Genomic DNA, 17,631 nt, shown 5'->3' on the forward strand with positions numbered 1-17,631 from the left:
CTGCATTTGTACCAGTCTGCTTCTGTTGCAATATACTTGGTTAATGCAATTAACTCTTTATTTTATTAACGTGTGCTTGTCTCATTTTGAAATGTTCCTGCAGCAGTCACACTACATAACGGCCCCTGGTAGACCGCCACACAATACAGACTATTGAAATATTGTGCCATAAACCTGCAATATAGAACAAATTCTGTGCAATAATCATGTTTATGTACAACACATAATTGCTATAAAATCTCAAATCTTAATATGTTCTGTTAGATATTTAAATGCTTCTACTAATATTTAGCTATGTCTTTATTTCTATTTTATTATTAATGTGTGATTTGTTTCTATATTTATTAAGTTAGCTTACTCTTTATTATTGCATGGCTTTTTTAACCTGCTATGTCACTTGTGCTGTAACATTTTAAGTTTCCCTTTATTATTTTATTAGTGTATTTATTTCCACAGACGATGAACGCAGCAGTGATGGGGGCCTGACCTTCATGTGAGTGGGCGGGGCTTACCGTTACACCTCAGCAGAAGAGCCTCCACCCTGCTGCAGCAGTAGCAGGAAATGCAGCAGAGTTATAACTGAAACTACACACGATCACCTGAACAGGTAAGAAGACTAGCAGCACCAGCTCCCTAAACTAGACCTGAACCAGTACCAGCTGCTGGGTCGGTCTCTGTGCGTCTGAAGTGTGTGAGTGACTTTTAGAAAAGTTTAAACTTGTTGGGTTTGAAGGCAAAGGTGTGTCTCAGTGTGTGGCCTTGATTAAGGTGTGTTTGTTTTCTTGTTTGTGCTGTTTTACTTTTAACTCTTGTTTTGTACGTGTGTTTTCATTGCTTATTTCACTTTAACTCCGACATGTTCAACATTGTTTTTACATCATCACAAAGATATTCTTCATCAATTTGTTTTCAACTCTTCATCATAAACTTTAAACATTCTTTTAATGAAATGTTTGTCAAAATAAATGTCTTGTGATTTTGGTTTATTATAGATATTGTTCATTTCTTTACACATTTCTTCCCAATTTAGCATTTCAAACTAAACTTTAAAATGAAGTTTTGTAAAGTTGCAGCCAATCGCTGTTTACTCTAACTCTTTAACTGTTTGGTCTATAACATGTGCATCACTTCTTTCCTGTAGCCCAAAGTGATGTCATAAAACTGCTTCCTTTGTCTGATCAACATTTCCCAATCTAAATATTTTAACTTTATTATCACACAATGAAAGAAGCAGCACATAATCTGAATTAAGAATTAAGAAGAGTTTGAGAGCATTTATATTGTTCGCGTTTTAAAAAAATCCAACAAAATAGCCAGTGATTCTTTTTCTTTTTAGCTGCAACATTTTTTGGGTTTAACAATATTTTGACATTCAATAGGACTTTTCAGCAGCAAAGAATTGAAGCTACAAAAGGTTTCTGTAAAGGCGAATTTCATTCATTTCAAATATTTAAAATCTACTCTACCGTTTGATGTGAACCGGTGTTAAAGATTAACTTGTTGCCGTGTTGATGGTGACCGGCTCTCATAGTTCTAAGCTTTATTTTGTGAAAAGGCTTTAAGCCTCAGTAAATCTGCGCTTTCAAAGCCTGCTTTTGCGTTTCCTGTTCAAACAGGGTGTGGATTTGAGTCAGTAGGAGAAAAGACACTTTGGTTAGATATTGGGAATGATGGGATTATATAGAAATCTCCATCTGGCAGATCATAGGTCCACACCACCAGGTGGTGTAACCCTGCTGCCAAATCCGAAATGGAATTGGCATGGTGTGACTTCTTCAGGAGGACCTGAATAATGAGTGAATCTGTTATGGATTCAAGACATCAGTTAGTGCTATTAAAGCTGACATGTGGGACTTTTACTTTTAAATGAACATCTGTTACCTTTACCAACCACTGCCGAATTACTTCTCACAATGGTTTTAAAGAGGCCTTGTTCTGCTTTTTGGGGTTTTACCTTTCCTGTAGTTATGAATCCTGCATTTGAAGGAAATGTTCATCTTGTGTACGCCAACGAAGGTGATGTTAGCTATAGCTGTATGCTAAAAACAGCTCAGACCTATTATTCTCTTTGGGGTTTTCCCTCTCCTGTAGTGTGTTATATAGGTTTTTGTAAATGTAAATGGTTTACAAAGGCTAGAATCCCAGTTCTAGATAAATAGAGGGAGTTTCTCTTCCCCTCTATTTGTTTTACCTGAATCCTTCATTTCAACTTTGGGTTTTGCTTTTGGCGTACGTCTACACATAAACAAGTTTTTACAACCAATCTTGCGTTGTTCTCCGGTTGTGTCGTATTCTCAAGAACTGTCATCTTTGAGCCACAAACTAAACATCACCACGGTATACTTTCAATGCTGGGATCAGGACAAGGGGCAAGAACTGTTTTGCTTTAGCTTCTCTTGTTGTTGGTCTAGGATGCGATAAGTAATCAGAAACATCTCAGAGCTCACTGTGTTGACCAAGTCAGAATGGTCGAGCAGTGATAGTCAAATCCTATTTCCTGTGTTTCTTCAAAAGAATTCACTTTGTCTCTCCCTGTTTCTGAAAGTCCAAGGTGAAGTCTTTCAGCGCTTTCTTCTGTCAGTCCCAAACTGTGATGATATATCAAATCTCCATCTTTTGGAGGTTAAAACGACATTTCCACGATTTTGTGCTCAAAACATTTGTAACAATTAATTCATTATCAATAAATGGTGCCAATTTTCCTTCTATTGATCTACTTAATCAGTACTTGTTGCAGCTTGAGATCTGATGCAGTCTAATAAAACAACACCACAAACCACATCATCCAAAAATGAGCTACTAGATTTATTGTCATAATCTCTTCATAAATAATACGTCTTATTACTGTTCAGTTGTGTTGGTCCCGCAGACTTGCCATCCAAGAAATAACTAAGACAAAGATTTATAGTGTGTGTGTGTGTGTGTGTGTGTGTGTGTGTGTGTGTGTGTGTGTGTGTGTGTGTGTGTGTGTGTGTGTGTGTGTGTGTGTGTGTGTGTGTGTGTGTGTGTGTGTGTGTGTGTGTGTGTGTGTGTGTGTGTGTGTGTGTGTGTGTGTGTGTGTGTGTGTGTGTGTGTGTGTGTGTGTGTGTGTGTGTGTGTGTGTGTGTGTGTGTGTGTGTGTGTGTGTCAGACTGCTATGTTTGTACAGAAGTTGCTCTACTGGTCCCACCACCTCCTGGGAGGGGCTGCAGGCCTGTCACAACTGACTCACTGCTGGTCGGCTTAAAGGACTGACTGACTGTGTGTGTGTGTGTGTGTGTGTGTGTGTGTGTGTGTGTGTGTGTCCAGGGCTATTTGCACCATGATGCATTCATGGGTGCATCTGATCCGACACAGCTGGGCCTCTTCCCTCCAAATGCATATTCGTATGATTTAAGATGCGGGGTTTATCTTTCTCTGAAACCGTGGGTTTAAAGCAGTATGCATCTCACACCAAATGATAAAAACACTTGGGTTTCAGCGTGCAGAGTTTAAAAAGCCTCTCCAAACTCTTCCATCAGATCTCACTGCATGTGAATCCCCTTATTGAATGAGACCTTGGTCCCTAAATCCATGACAATAATCGGATTTATTTAATAGCAAGATATGAGTAGAGAACAACAATTAACCTCATAGCTGACAATACAAACATAAATAAAAACAGGAGATGTGAGGCCTGGTGAGAGCCCCCATCAAGTCTGAACATGCTCACACACCTCCTTCAGACCAGTTTATCCACTAAACCTGCCACATATTTACACTCTGTTTCTGCTGTGGAAAGGAGCAATGCTGCTAAAGTTCACCGGCTTGTGTTTCTTGGTTTTGAAAACTCTCGTCGCAGTCATGTCGTTCATTCGGAGTTTGCTGCTTTTCTTTTTTTGTTAACACTCGATTTAATCAGCTCACAGTTTAAAAGTATTCTTCCAACCACTCGCTGCTTCCTGTTTTTTTAAAACTGAGAATATGATCTCAAGGGGAGAGTTGCTGACTCACCGCACCGTGTGACATTAGGTCTTACTTCACCCAAAAAGATATTTGATGTGAGTGGATAATTAAATATATAGTTAAATGTTTGTGTACAGGCTTTGTCAAATCGACGTTATTGACACACCTGTGGTTTAAATGACAGCAAAAGGAGTTCAGGTTAGCAAGAAGCAATATAAAAGGCACATTTACAATCTGCATTTTTTCATTTGTTCACCCTCTGAGGTCAAAGCCCTTTTTTCATGTTTAGCTCGCCTGTTTTTTTTTGTTAAAATGTTATTAAAACATGAACCCTGTGCTGCACAAAAATGATACACACTGCCCGGCCAAAAGAAAGGTCCCCAGCCTGTGGGGGCAGTGCTATGATCTGGGATTGCTGCAGTTGGTCTGGTCTTGGTTCAGCAATGTGCTCAAAGAATGAGGTCAGCTGACTCCCTGAATATCCTGAAGGATCAGGTTATTCCATCTATGGGTTTTTTCCTCCCTGATGGCACGGGCATGTTCCAAGAGGACAATACCAGGATCCATCGGGCTCAGACTGTGAAAGAGTGGTTCAGGGAGCATGAGACATCATTTTCACACATGGATTGGCCCCCACAGAGTCCAGACCTGAACCCGATGGAGAATCTTTGGGATGTGCTGGAGAAGACTTTGCGCAGTGGTCCGAATCTCCCGTCATCAATACAAGATGTTGGCGAAAAATGAATGCAGGACAGAAATAAATGTTGTGACGTTGCAGAAGCTCGTGGAAACGATGCCACAGCGAATGCGTGCCGTAATCAAAGCTAAAGGCGGTCCAACGAATATTACAGTGTGTGACCTTTTTTTTGGCCGGGCAGTGTACATGTTTTATTCATAACAAGCTAAGCTATCAGCATATGTAGGCTACAGGGATGTCACATGGATGTACAAATAGTTATGAGACCGTAAGTACAAAATAAAACACAAGATGAAAATGTTATCTATCAGAAATGTATTTAAATCCCAAAGTGAAAAGTGTAAAATCTCTCAGAACAACAGCTTCTGATTCGTCCACAGACTTCATGCAATGCTTCGTGGGATGCATAATTAGATATATAATCTCTATTTTACTCCTAAAACATCTAAATCTACTTCCATCATGGATGCATGTTCATAAAACACATCCAATGTTTGTTGATACGCTTCTGGAAATCCCCAAAACTACATTGTTTTTCTTGATTAGTAAATAGCTATACCATGCATTTGAAACTCAAGCGCTCTCGTTGCGGTGTGGGAACATTTTCTTTCAACTATAGAGCCATAAAGTCTTCGTTGTCTCTGATGGTGACACGTTTTCTATAAATCTTCATGAAATCCAGAGGTTGGCAGGCGTGTCTGACATTAAAAAATGTTTGAATTTCGGCAGATGCATAACTGAATGAGAGAACAGTCAACAGAAATTCATAGCTGCTATCATTTGTATAGTTTGATGTTTAACACATACTGTCAAAGAGAAAAGAAGCATCATGTCAAATGCAAATTGATTGTTTGCGTGTAGGTTTTGAATAACAAATGTAAGGTATTTATCATTTTTTGTTTTAAGTCAGTGATTCCGACTTTGCACCTTTTTAAAACGACCTCTTTTAGTCACACCAGGTTTATTTATAGCACACACAAGGGGATTTACAATCAGTCACACTCTGTGGTTGGAGCCTCGATTCAGATCAGCTCTTCCTACAAAATAAATGAACGTAATTTACAAAGCTCAAGACATGGACAAAACTCAGCCTCCCTACCTCATTTCAGTGTTTTATTTTAGACTCTCATGTAACCATTCAATGCTTCACATCAATGAGATTATGCGTTGCTTTTCCTCCACAGTCTGACCATGAGGTGGCGCTTTCCTCCTCTTGCTCTCCTCCTCTTGTCGCTCCTCTCCCTGCTGGTGGAGGGGGCTTCAGGATTCAGGATCTGTGCCTACAATGTGGAGAATTGGAACTGGACAAAAGTGTCACAGAGCAGAGTGCTACACACTCTGACACGGGTAGGACACACACACACACACACACACACCCAATATGAAGTTTTAGCTTGCAAAATGTAGATGTGTAGTGTGTTGTGTATCATTTCAGGATTTATTTTTTGTTTAATTACATTACAATTATTGAGAACATCTGGAGTCAGTATAGTTTTAAGGGACAGTTGGTAATAAAGAGTTAAAGATGCAGAGTTATGATGAAGGAAACCCTGAAAAGCTGATGTTTACCATATTACTATTTGTTCTCCTGCACTATTACATAATTGCCAAGCTGTCAAAATAAAATGGAACAATACATATTTTATTAACTGAAACTGTGATGTCTGATCTACGGTGCATACGGATCGTTTCCCATCTCGTGGACCTTTTTACTGAACTGATGCATAACCTGTGGTCCATCGTTTGAATCAACTGCGTGTGTTTCTGTCTGCAGATCGTGGGTCGCTGTGATATCTGTCTCCTGCAGGGGGTGAAGGATCCTGATGGTAAAGCCATTAAAAAGCTTCTCATTTCAGTCAAGAGGTAAGGAGAAACTCAGTGAAGCAGGTCACTGTCAACAATATTTTGTCTGTGAAATATCGGATCATGTTTTCAACTAGCAACCAAGTTGTTGAGTCAGTAAATCAAAAGTAATAAATCCTGTATAAAATGTTTAAATGACTCTCTCAATGCGTATACATTATTCACTGATATTTTATACAGTTATTACCCCTAACAACACAGTTTGGTCGTCAGGTTGTGAAATATCCCATTTTTTGGTTCACACTTTCAGTACCAGTTTCTATATTTACTCAACTTCATAGTTAGTTACGTTTTTACCATAAAGGAGAATTACTTTTTAAAGATGCCTCGTTAATTAGAAAGTGTTACGAGTGAAATCAGCTGTCCCAGTTATAAGAAGACTCTCTAAGAGCCCGTGTCCACATAGCGCCTTTCTGACAAACAACAACGTATCGCCGGCGTTGTATGACAAACAAACTATACTTTTATTTTTACTATAAGGTCAAATGGCCTCACACTTTTTACGGATGAGCTAGTCACAGCGCTGTCTGCCGTAAAGCAGGGGAGGAAGACGATAAGTCACAACTTTACATGTAGCAACACCCCCAGGCCGATCAACACCAACAAAAACAGCCTGTCGGTGTGATGGAAACTTCTGGAGCAATGGAGACTAAACTCAAGAGACACGGGGAGAGCTGGAACTTTGATGGCAAACACTGAAGGTTTATTCTGAAGTTAACGGCCGGAGAGTGGACAAGACATTTGCTGCAGCCACGAGTTGACACAGCGGTTGCCTGACCAATTCTGAAGATCTCTTCCGTAGTCTGAGGTTTTAAACAGTTCAGAGTGTGTAATCAACATTCGACATTAGTGAGACTAAACGAATATGGACCCTGAAACTAACTAAAGCTGTCGTCCACGAAAGAATGTTCGTCAGCCTACGTTCCAGATAAGAAGGGCTTCTAGACGTCCCTAAACAATAAACCTTCTCAGGTCAGCTTGTGCTCGGTCAGAACAACAAAGTGCCCCAGCTGCACCTCCTTAAGGGAGATTACAGCAACCCGAAGGCCAAAGAGCTATGCCATGGGAACAGGGACAGAGGAAGGAGAAAATGATGGAGGAAGGAGCACCAGTACTTTTTCTGAAAAGTTTATATATTTTCAACTCGGCACGGCCACTCAGAAAAAGGCGCTATGTCGACAGAGGCCCAAAAAAGAACATTATTTTTAAAACAGGAAATCACTTTCTGTATCAGTCATACCTTTTTATGTTTTCAGCATCTTTTCACAGCATGTATTTGTACATTTGAAAGGATCTTTTAAACGTTAAAGAAAGCAACACCCGTGTGGCATATGAAGATGCTGATAAACTACGTTTTCACGTGACCAGCGCTACTGAGATAAGCCTAAAAGTGAGCCTTTAATGTGCATTAAAAAATACATTTTAGTTCAACTCAAGAAAAACTCAGGGTTCAGAGAACAGATGAAAGCACAAAAGGTTGCGTAATATGTGGTGTTGCATAATAAATTGCTTCTATGTTAAAAGCAATTTTGCATACAGCATCAAATGTAAAATCTCTGTAATGTTTAATTATTTGTGAATGTTGACAAAACGTTCCCTACTAAACTGAAGGACTGAAAAAAGCACTCATTGAAAATACTAACAACTGTAACACCATCATGCATCAATGTGGTGATCCTTATGTGTCTGCTGTCTGCCTCCAACAGGGCCACTCCAAGGTACAGTGGATTTTATGAGCATGTAGATCTTCATCTAATTAACTAATCCTAATCATGTTATGTTTAACCCTTTATTTTGGATAGTTGACGCTGAGGTACATTTGCAACAAGCTGACTGTCAACAAAATCTGTTTCTATAATGCTATAAACGAACTACAGAGGAGTACAGCAGGGTCGCAGGACTTCAACGTCACGCCAACTTAAGATCCTTTCAACTGACTTTTGTGCGCTGGCATATTTTAACAAAGCTTTTCCTTTTAGCCACGCTGAGTTTCACTATAAGTATTTCAAGCAGAACAGGGGAAAACAAACTTAGCGGGAGTGGTTACGTGTTCGGCGTAACGACGTACAACGTCCTCGACAACTTCTGTCGTCCTATTCGGCCACAAAGGTTAACAACCATCATTTTTCAGACACGTAAACTCTTAGAAAATCACCAGGGGGGGTTGGGGGGGGGGTCACTGCTGATGTATTTAATTTTGTAGGACAAAACGTGATCCGTCTCTCAAATTTGTGTCAACTACAGACCTTATTTCGAGCTATTTTCCAAAATCCTACGGAGAAATCCCATTGACTCTGAGACGAGGGAACCGGAAGTTGTAAAACGTTAACTCACTTCCGGGTTTTAGGACTCGTTCCTGCGACACTATAGGATGAACTGCTGACTAGCTTAATAGCAAACAATATACAACATTTAAATATTTTGAGGAAGCAGGCTAGGACTATCCCCCTGCTTTCAGTGTTTGTGCTAAGCTAGGCTCAACAGGCCTGAGACCTACACCACAACGTATGCCTTTGTTGAGAGTCAACTGAGTAGATTTAAAGGGTGAAATTGGAATTTATTAAAGGAAGACGCATGTTATTTCGGCCTGATTCAGTCAAAAAGCATTAGAATATACCTCTTACATAGCCTACTATTCACACAGTTAGGTTCATCACAGTAACTGTTTTGTCCAAAATGTCAGGGAGGTTAATCAATCTTATTCCATTCTTACAAAACATCTAGGAGCAAATACACACCCAAAAAAAGGACTGTGGACACTGATAGCTCCATGAATTGTGCATCATCTGTCCCGTCTCAACTGAACGTAGATCTCAGCATCACTGGAGATACATAATCATACTTTCTTGAAAATGTGACTGCTGTACAAACACCAAAAAGTAGTGGAACAAATACTAAGCCATGTGGGACGCCACGTCTAGGAAAGTATGCAGAGTACTGTGTTGAGGAGGATGAAAACGTCTGTGTGAACTGTGGGAAGATTAGACACTTGTTTGGTGTTTTTAGATCAGTTTTGAATTGAAGTGTTATCTAAAATGTCATACCTACTCACTGGCTGTCAATTATCACACCTCTATAACTCACACTTATATCCAAAAAGTCAGTATATTCAATAGAGGTGGTATATACACCAATGTTAGCTCCACCTTTTTGAAATGACCCAATTTAAACCCAAAGTATATAACTGCAACAAGGCTTGGCTTTACTTCGACATCAGCTGCTTTCTTTCTGGTGATGGCTAACGGGGAACTTTGATTTTACAAATTTTGTATCCGGATCCGTCTACAAAATGTTGGTGAATAATTGCTTTTAGCTATGGCTGCCCTTATGTGGGGAGATTTGCAACGCTCTTTTTACTCGACAAATGCAAGTCTGTTGGTGTCCCTGGGACAATTATGAGGCTATAAACCACCAATCAACCTGGGAGACATAGCATGATTTCTATGAAATTTATTACGTTGTGTCTAAAGCGAGGTTGTTGTGCATGTGTGGATCGGTGGGAAACGTCTTGTCAAACAAAGAGAAAATATACATCACTAATTATATACATTTATCTAGTCTAGTCCAATGGTTTATCAACAAAGGAGTCAGACCCCTCTAAAGGGTCAACAGGGGGATTATTGTATCACCCTTTATGGGCAATTGGAATATTTCTTATTTCATTTAAACCATGTGGGAAGTTAGGAGGAGAAAATGTTTGTTTTTGGTACTGAAAGCATTTCAGAGACCCAATAGACAATCTAGGGTTCCCCATTATTACGGGCATTTCGTTGTAAGAGGTCACAAGCCACCGATTACGAACAATTACAATCGAACAATTTGTTTATTTTGAAAATCTTATCTAGTGCAGTAAAAAGGCTTGTCCCAATGTCTAGGTTAGCTTAAGTGTTGCTTGCTAACCCGTTGAGTTGACGAGCAGCTGGTGAAAGCGATATTATCATGAGTTATTATCCGTGCCTTAAGTATCAGCTGATCTTAAATCAGGAGTTTGGTTAATGCGTTTTTCGCTCCTGCTAAACTGAGTACTGTTAAGATGTTGAAATCTGAAATAACTAGTATGATATGTAGGAAATGGTTTATGTTCTGCATGGTCCACACAAACACACAAGGTGATTTTATTGGTTTTAATTGATTTGACGAAGTGGTTCAAAGTAAAACCCCTGTGGGCTTGTTGTCAGATTGGAGGTTTTAGTGAACATCGCTTTCTCACCAACATCTAAGCCCTTTCATTTGTGCCTACATTGTCTGCTGTCTTGTTGTTGATTTTTGTCGTTAATAGTTTATTTGTGTCTGTTTTTAACAAGGTATGAACATTACAAATACAAGGAAGTATCCAGTAAGAGTCTGGGAAACTCTCCCACCGACATGCAGCAGTATGTTTTCATCTACAGGTAAGACCCAGAACAGGCTATAACCACACCTGTACTCCTCCTTTTCTTTGCAACGATTTCAATTTTAAAATAAAGGGACAATATCTGCACATCATGTAACAACAATCCACAGAAATATGAGAGGTTCATTGCAAATGCTCCAAAATCTGGTGAGGTAAAACAATAAACGTTCAGGTAGGAATAACATTTGGATTAATCAACACAGAGAAGAACTGTTCTTCTAACCGTCATAAGTCATTGAACTCTATCCTTTAGCTACTTTAAATCTTCTGAAGGTTTCTGCTGTCAATATCAAGATTTGAGTCGTCATCTGTGTGATCACCCCACACCTCTCACTACCATGGCTGAAGCAAATCACAGGGAAATAAGGGGAACGTTTGATGGAAATCGTCTGTCAATCAATGATCTGACTGCGACCACCAGCGGACAGAGGAGGCAGCAGTTTGTGTCCCACGCGAAACATCAACTTGTTTGCGTGGACTAATTAGCTCGCGTAACAAGTTTGAGTTCACAAGGTTAATCGTGTGTTCAAAATCTGTAGTGGAGATTCATAGTTCGTCACAAGAACCAATTGTTTGCTACTGTAAGAATGTGCTTTCATTCGAAGTCCAGGAGTAGACTTAAAAGACAACAAAGTGAAGCTCCTCGTATAAGTTTTAAAAGGACTATTTAATAAAATGATGCGGCAGTTTACAAAAGTTTCACAGCTGTGGCTCAATAGCTCGGAACACGCTTCCACGGGCCACAGATGAGTAGGAGCTCATGAGCAGTTAACTGTCTGGCGGTCAGCGGACAAAGAGATCGATTCTCCAGTTGAAATGCCCTTTGTCCAGGGGTCGTCTCTTCCTATTGGTCGCCTCAAAGCAAAACAGAACTTTCGGTGGCATTGGGTCATCTCCCTCCTTAGGGTATTACAGCGTCAATAAGGAGAATCCGACATTGCGTGTTTAATGTATAACACCACAAGTAACTCCCCTTATTTACTCTTTGTCCAGATTCTGTCCGCTAAGGAAACCAACGCTAAACCGGCAGTTTTCTCCCGTCCGGCATCAAGCGTCATCAGTGTTGTGTACATCCGGTTACAAAAATAACAGTGTTGTAGTTACACTTAATATTGATTATTATTTCTAAGTCGATGACAACAAAAACAACAGCATGGCAATACTCGTTTTTCATCAGTATCGAATGTACCGTAGAAGTATCGCAAAGGCTTAAGACGTAATAGCGTCCCGTCATCCTGGGTAAGACAGTAATTGTGTTTTGGACAGAGTAAACTAAAGCATCAACGCGTCCCATTAAATGTAACCCCCCCCCCCCCCGCCTTTTATATTGCTTGAATGCGACCAATAAGTCCATATTGAATCTGGCAGGAGAGCGAGTTACCGTTAGCTGTTAGCACCATTTGGTTTGAGGACAGTTTTGCACCATTCAAACTCCTTTCAGAACAAATGAATAAGAAATGAAGGTACATTTTAATTGTATCTTGATGAGTTCAATGAAATGTTGTAGAAAATGATTTGGCAAAACTAGAATAGACACAGTTTAAATACTAAATAGATTTTAGACTGGGAATCATCATGAACAAAAACCAGTATGGAGTAAGGAGTGTTTATTAATTACATTTTGTATTTTCTACCCCGATATAGAGCCTGCTGGTTTTGGTATCGGGTACTACATTTCTGTTAGAGTGACATCCTTAAACAAAATATGTGAAAAAGTGAACAAGCAAAGGGAACATTGTGGTGTGATGAATTACACAAATACAATTCTTTCATTGCAACGGTTCCCAATTCTTTTCGACTCAGGGCCCACCAACCATAAACAATGCGGAGGCTAAATAAAGTTCTCAAATGACTTTTTACTTCATTTACTGTTGATGTATATCTTGTAGCGATGTTTGTGAAGATGATGAAGAAGTCTCCGGAGACACCAGCTTGTATATAATAAGGTTTATTACAACAGCATAGTATCATACACCAACACGGGCAATACGAGGTTCCCAGAGCCAATTGTGGAAGTCCCCCCAAACTGTCTTTGTGCATACAATTTATAGAAGAAAATGTGTGTGCATGTCCAAAGTGTGTGTGCTCACAGGAGGTAATCAATGACAATGTATGCCTCACTAAGTGACATGTGTCCGTTCATATGGGCCTCCTAACGTATTTCGGAGGTTGTTATACAACATCCGATTGCCCACCATATGGCCCCTGGACCACATCTTCTCTGCACTCTCCATGACCTCAGAGAGTAACTAGCTGTATTATGAACCGATTTAACTAACTGTATGTATGAACAGATTTAATACACCACACTGTCCATCAGTAACAAACAGAAACAAGAAACTGACTGTCTGTCCAGTAGGCAAATTAATAACGATTTCATTCAGAAATTGAGAAATGCACTCTTATACATAACAATTGCACATATGTTACACCCTTCAAATGTAGTGAGTTAAATCACACATGCAATGGTGCAGAAAAAAACATCAAAACAAGAGCATTAAATTAATTAAATGCAGCTTGTCGGCTCAACCAGGAGCAAGAGATCAATTCGAGTCGGGCTCCCTGATCAGCCTGTCGGGTGTTCTTTTCCCCATAATGACCGCCTCGCTGCACATTATCCCTTACTTATACACTTGGAGTGCATTATCAATGTGGTCCCGCGGGAAAGTTCCGACCATCAACTTTCAATTTGAGTTTTGCAAATGATTTGGCGGCCCACTTGCAATGCCTTCGCGGCCCACGAAGGTGCCGCGGACCACAGGTTGGGAACCGCTGTTTCACTGAGTCAAATATAAAGACAATTCTTAAACAGATTTAACATCAGATCTGTTCCTCGGCTGATCAATATTTCTTCTTCTTCCTCTTCTCTTTTCTCCCTTTAGGTCAGGCATGGTGAGTGTAACGGGGACGCATCAATACGAGAAGAAACAGTCCTTTGTCCGAGCGCCGTACGCCGTTCAGTTCCAAAGCAATAAAACCGGTCAGTGGACACAAAACACAAAACACACATAAATAAATATTTCCAACAAAATTACTTCATTTACAGCACGACTACTGGCTGTTAGACTACAGATTTGATCATTCCTCTGCGACAAAAAATGGATTCAATCCAGTCCAAGTTTGAGAGGACTGTTCTACACGCCTGTATAGTCATTCATGCTTTCATCTGAAAAGTCGTTTTTTCTTTATAGGGTTGTTTGTTCATGGAGAACAACCCTGAGCAAAGAGACCAAAATACTGAGCAAAGTTTAATAAGAAAAGAGGAAATCAGCAAATTAAAATGAGCAAAATAAACTGAAAGTTTAGCATAAAAAGATTGAATCCAGAATCACACATTTGTTTATTGCTTAGTAGATTTTCCAAACCCTTTTTCCCCTCCCTGTTATGTTTGTCTTGCAGCAATCGAGAAGTTTGTTTTGGTTCCTCTGCACACTCATCCCAGTAAGGCTGTTCAGGAGATCGACCGACTCTACGACGTCTTTGAGGAAGTCCGCCAGAAATGGAATAACACGGTGAGGATTTGATATGAACGAACCAAGTCGGACTGTAAAGCATATGGAGGAAATGTTCATCTTGTGTATGTCAATGAAGGGGATGCTAGCTATAGCTGTATGCTGAAAACGGCTCAGACTTATTTGAAGGGGCCCTATTATTCTCCCTGGGGGTTTTCCCTTCATGGAGTGTGTTTTATAGGTCTTTGTGTATGAGAACAATAAAGAGCTTTTTGAACATTAAAGTATGGAGACATGTCACAGTCCAGACACAGAATACAATATGAAACCTGCACATGAACAGAATATGTACTTTTCTAAGTATTACATTTTGTTTGTGTGCGTTACAGAATGTGATGTTCCTGGGAGATTTCCATGCCAGCTGTGCCTATATGACCCGAAAGAACAAGAAAGACATCCGACTTTTCAGCAGACCCGGTTTCTCCTGGCTGATCCATGACAAAATGGACACCACTGTCAAGGACATCACCAACTGTGCTTATGACAGGTAGGTCAACGTATATGTTGGCAATGGAAATCTTATGTCCCATGCTCCTCCAACCACTCAACATACATGGTGCAAATAAGATAAATAAAACAGTGCAAAAGAGAGAAGACGAAGAGAGAAGAAGAGAGAAGAGAAGAAAACTAAGCTAAGTGACGAGGTCTAAAAGCATGAGCTGTCTTAAAATAACTGCTTTTGTTTTAAGGCGTACACTAAGGATGGATACAAAGGTGTATGTATTTTGAACAAAGCAAAAGTACCTATAAAATGAGTCGCTCGAAATGCTTTACATTTTAAAACAGAATAACTTATTTAAAGCAGGTGAAAGTGTTGTGTAGCAGCGATGTGAAGAGAGAGAATAAAGGCACATTTAAGGGACATGTGTTCTGCTGGTCTGGATGTTTCCTAATGTATGATATGGTTTTCTCTTAGCAAACTTCCTCTATATGTTTTGTGTGATTGTGTTCACGTTTCCCTCAGGATCGTGGTATATGGGAAACCCTTTCTGAAGGGCATCACTGTGAACTCTGCGAAAGTCTTCAACTTTCTGAAAGTGTTGAAAGTCTCCAAGGTCAAGGTACGTCCGTCCGTCCTCACTAACATCCCATCCTGATGACATTGGGTTGAGCTGTTCACGCTCCCCTCAGGATGAACAGTAATACATTTGGCTGATCAACTAAACAGTTTGTACTCACACCTACAAAAGCTACCACTATAATTTGTATAGAAGCCCGAAATCAATGTTACCTACTTAATCATGTGTTAGGACACAGTTACTTCGAAAAAGTAATCTGATTACTGATTACTCCTTTAAAAAGTAACTAAGTTAGATTACAAGTTACTTCATTAGTTACATTCAGCAGCTGCCGACATAGAAATGAGTCCAACATACTGCCCCACTTACTGGTTTGGCACCGAAGTCCAGCTTTGGTTGTTTGGGTGGTTGGGGCCTTGGTGGGGGGCCTTGGTGGGGGGCCTTAGTGCAGCTCTCTGCTTCGCACCACCAGGCGGGACTTGCTCTGCCTGTCGCAGCACGCCACTTTGACTGTGACTCTCCAAATGCTTCTTCAAACTTGACGTTTTGTTTTTGAAGCTAGATAGTGGAAAGATAGGAAATGTTCTTTTATTCAAAGTTCAGGAGTAGATTTAAAGAAAACAAAGTGAAGCTCCTCAGAGACAAAATAAACAGTTTTAAAATAAAACGGTTTTCAGAATAAGACAGTATTTTAGTTACAGCAGTGGCTCAGTCAGTAGGGGCTTGGACTGGGAATCGTAGGGTCGCCGGTTCAAGTCCCCAAACAGACATGAAATATTGAAAGTGGACTGCTACTTGGAGAGGTCCCAGTTCACCTCCTATGCCCTGCTGTGGTGCCCTTGAGCAAGGCACCGGACACCTCCAATCCCCCCTCCCCATTGCTCCCCGGGCGCTGCACGATAGCTGCCCACTGCTCCTAGTACTAGGATGGGTTAAATGCAGAGGACATATTTCACTGTGTGTGCTCTGCTGTGTGCATGTGTGTGACCAATAAAGAGGGTTTCATCCTCCGATTCTATCTATCTATCTATCTATGCAGTATATCACTACTTTATAGTGTATGGTCATTCTTGGTTGCACCATCCTTTTTATAAATATGGTTTTTGCTTCTGTCTGCCAGGCGCTGCACGTGAGCAACCACTTACCTGTGGAGGTGATGCTAAAGAGCTCCGCCTCTCTCCTCCAGGCCACGCCCCTCCTGTTCCTCATCAGCATCTCTGCGATCGTGCAGTACTTCCTGTCTGCCCTGTGATCGCCTGCTTCAGTCTGGAAGTGTATCTGATCTAAAAGCCTTTTTATTCATCCAAAGTCACCTGCACATCAATGCTCTGATCATAAAGAAGGATCTGGTTTATTTTAACTGTGGTTTGAAGTGACACAGATTTCTTTATAGACGTATTGGTATGTTCATATGGTTTATGTGTCATATGATTAATTCTATGACACATAAATGCATTTTTATATCAAGATAAATTATGATTATTGCCAAAAAAAAGTTTCCAAAGATATCAGACCTCGTGATATCGTAAAGCGTATTTCCAATGTAATGACTATTATCTCAAGATAACAAATATCCCATGCTGTATCTGTCCTTCCTCCTTTTTCATTCAGTCAGGTTGTGTGCCATTCACCACCATGAGTGCATACATATAATAAGAGTAATGCAATATAACATCAAATAGCATAGTCTATTCAGGATGGCTGACACAGCAGTTGTGATTTTTACACTCGCTTACTGAATGTAAATACTGTATATTGAATTTTAATAACAAGTTATACAGCTGTTTGGATTTTCCAAATGGCTGCTATGTAAACTTATTATTTTAGAAGTAAGATTTCCTAATTCTTTTCTCTGTATATATTTGGAGTATGTGAGGAAATTGTAAGACTTTTATTGTACGTGTGTTTTTATGTATTTTTAATATTCAGCGATGTTTTGTTTTTTGAAATTAAAATGCTGTCATTACTTGAAACATGTTGGCTTTTATTATTACAATATATACAACTTGTCTTAATTCCTAGAAAGGCCTTATTATGCTTTTCAGGGTTTTTCCTTTTCGGTAGTGTTGTATGTTTTAGTGCATGTATATGGTCTGCAAAGGCTGAAATCCCTGTGTTCCCTCCAGATGGAGTTTGTCTCCCACACCCTTATCCCCCCGCCCCTGACAGAAACTCCTCAATTGGACTCTGTTGACATCTGTAATAGTGACATCACTATGCGCC

The 17,631-nt window shown here is 40.0% G+C and overlaps 1 protein-coding gene across 4 annotated transcripts; it reads left to right on the forward strand.

The window, feature by feature from the left end:
* The first annotated feature begins 514 nt into the window (after positions 1-514).
* On the forward strand, positions 515-17,381 carry LOC134861552 (deoxyribonuclease-1-like). Of its 4 annotated transcripts, XR_010165425.1 has the most exons (11): positions 515-607; positions 5,806-5,968; positions 6,396-6,484; positions 8,191-8,202; positions 10,789-10,875; positions 13,760-13,857; positions 14,277-14,389; positions 14,719-14,876; positions 15,354-15,450; positions 16,529-16,721; positions 16,786-17,381. XR_010165425.1 is itself a non-coding variant. In XM_063878843.1 (10 exons), the coding sequence occupies exons 2-10, from the start codon at positions 5,813-5,815 to the stop codon at positions 16,658-16,660; spliced, it is 942 nt and encodes a 313-aa protein (XP_063734913.1). In that variant the 5' UTR covers positions 515-607; positions 5,806-5,812; the 3' UTR covers positions 16,661-17,381. The 4 variants fall into 4 exon arrangements, 3 of the variants coding, with proteins under 3 accessions (XP_063734913.1, XP_063734934.1, XP_063734922.1); XM_063878843.1 differs by having other exon boundaries at positions 16,529-17,381; XM_063878852.1 differs by having other exon boundaries at positions 556-691; positions 16,529-17,381.
* Positions 17,382-17,631: the final 250 nt, after the last annotated feature.

The sequence above is a fragment of the Eleginops maclovinus genome, chromosome 1 (genome assembly GCF_036324505.1).
Source record: "Eleginops maclovinus isolate JMC-PN-2008 ecotype Puerto Natales chromosome 1, JC_Emac_rtc_rv5, whole genome shotgun sequence".
NCBI lineage: Eukaryota > Metazoa > Chordata > Actinopteri > Perciformes > Eleginopidae > Eleginops > Eleginops maclovinus.

What these genes read in the sequence shown, in the direction of transcription:
- LOC134861552 (XM_063878843.1), top strand. Translation starts at nt 5,813, where the DNA reads ATGAGGTGGCGCTTTCCTCCTCTTGCTCTCCTCCTCTTGTCGCTCCTC. An exon ending in TGCTACACACTCTGACACGG is followed by an intron (nt 5,969 to 6,395) that starts GTAGGACACACA and finishes TTCTGTCTGCAG; the next exon opens with ATCGTGGGTCGCTGTGATAT. An exon ending in ACCAACTGTGCTTATGACAG is followed by an intron (nt 14,877 to 15,353) that starts GTAGGTCAACGT and finishes CGTTTCCCTCAG; the next exon opens with GATCGTGGTATATGGGAAAC.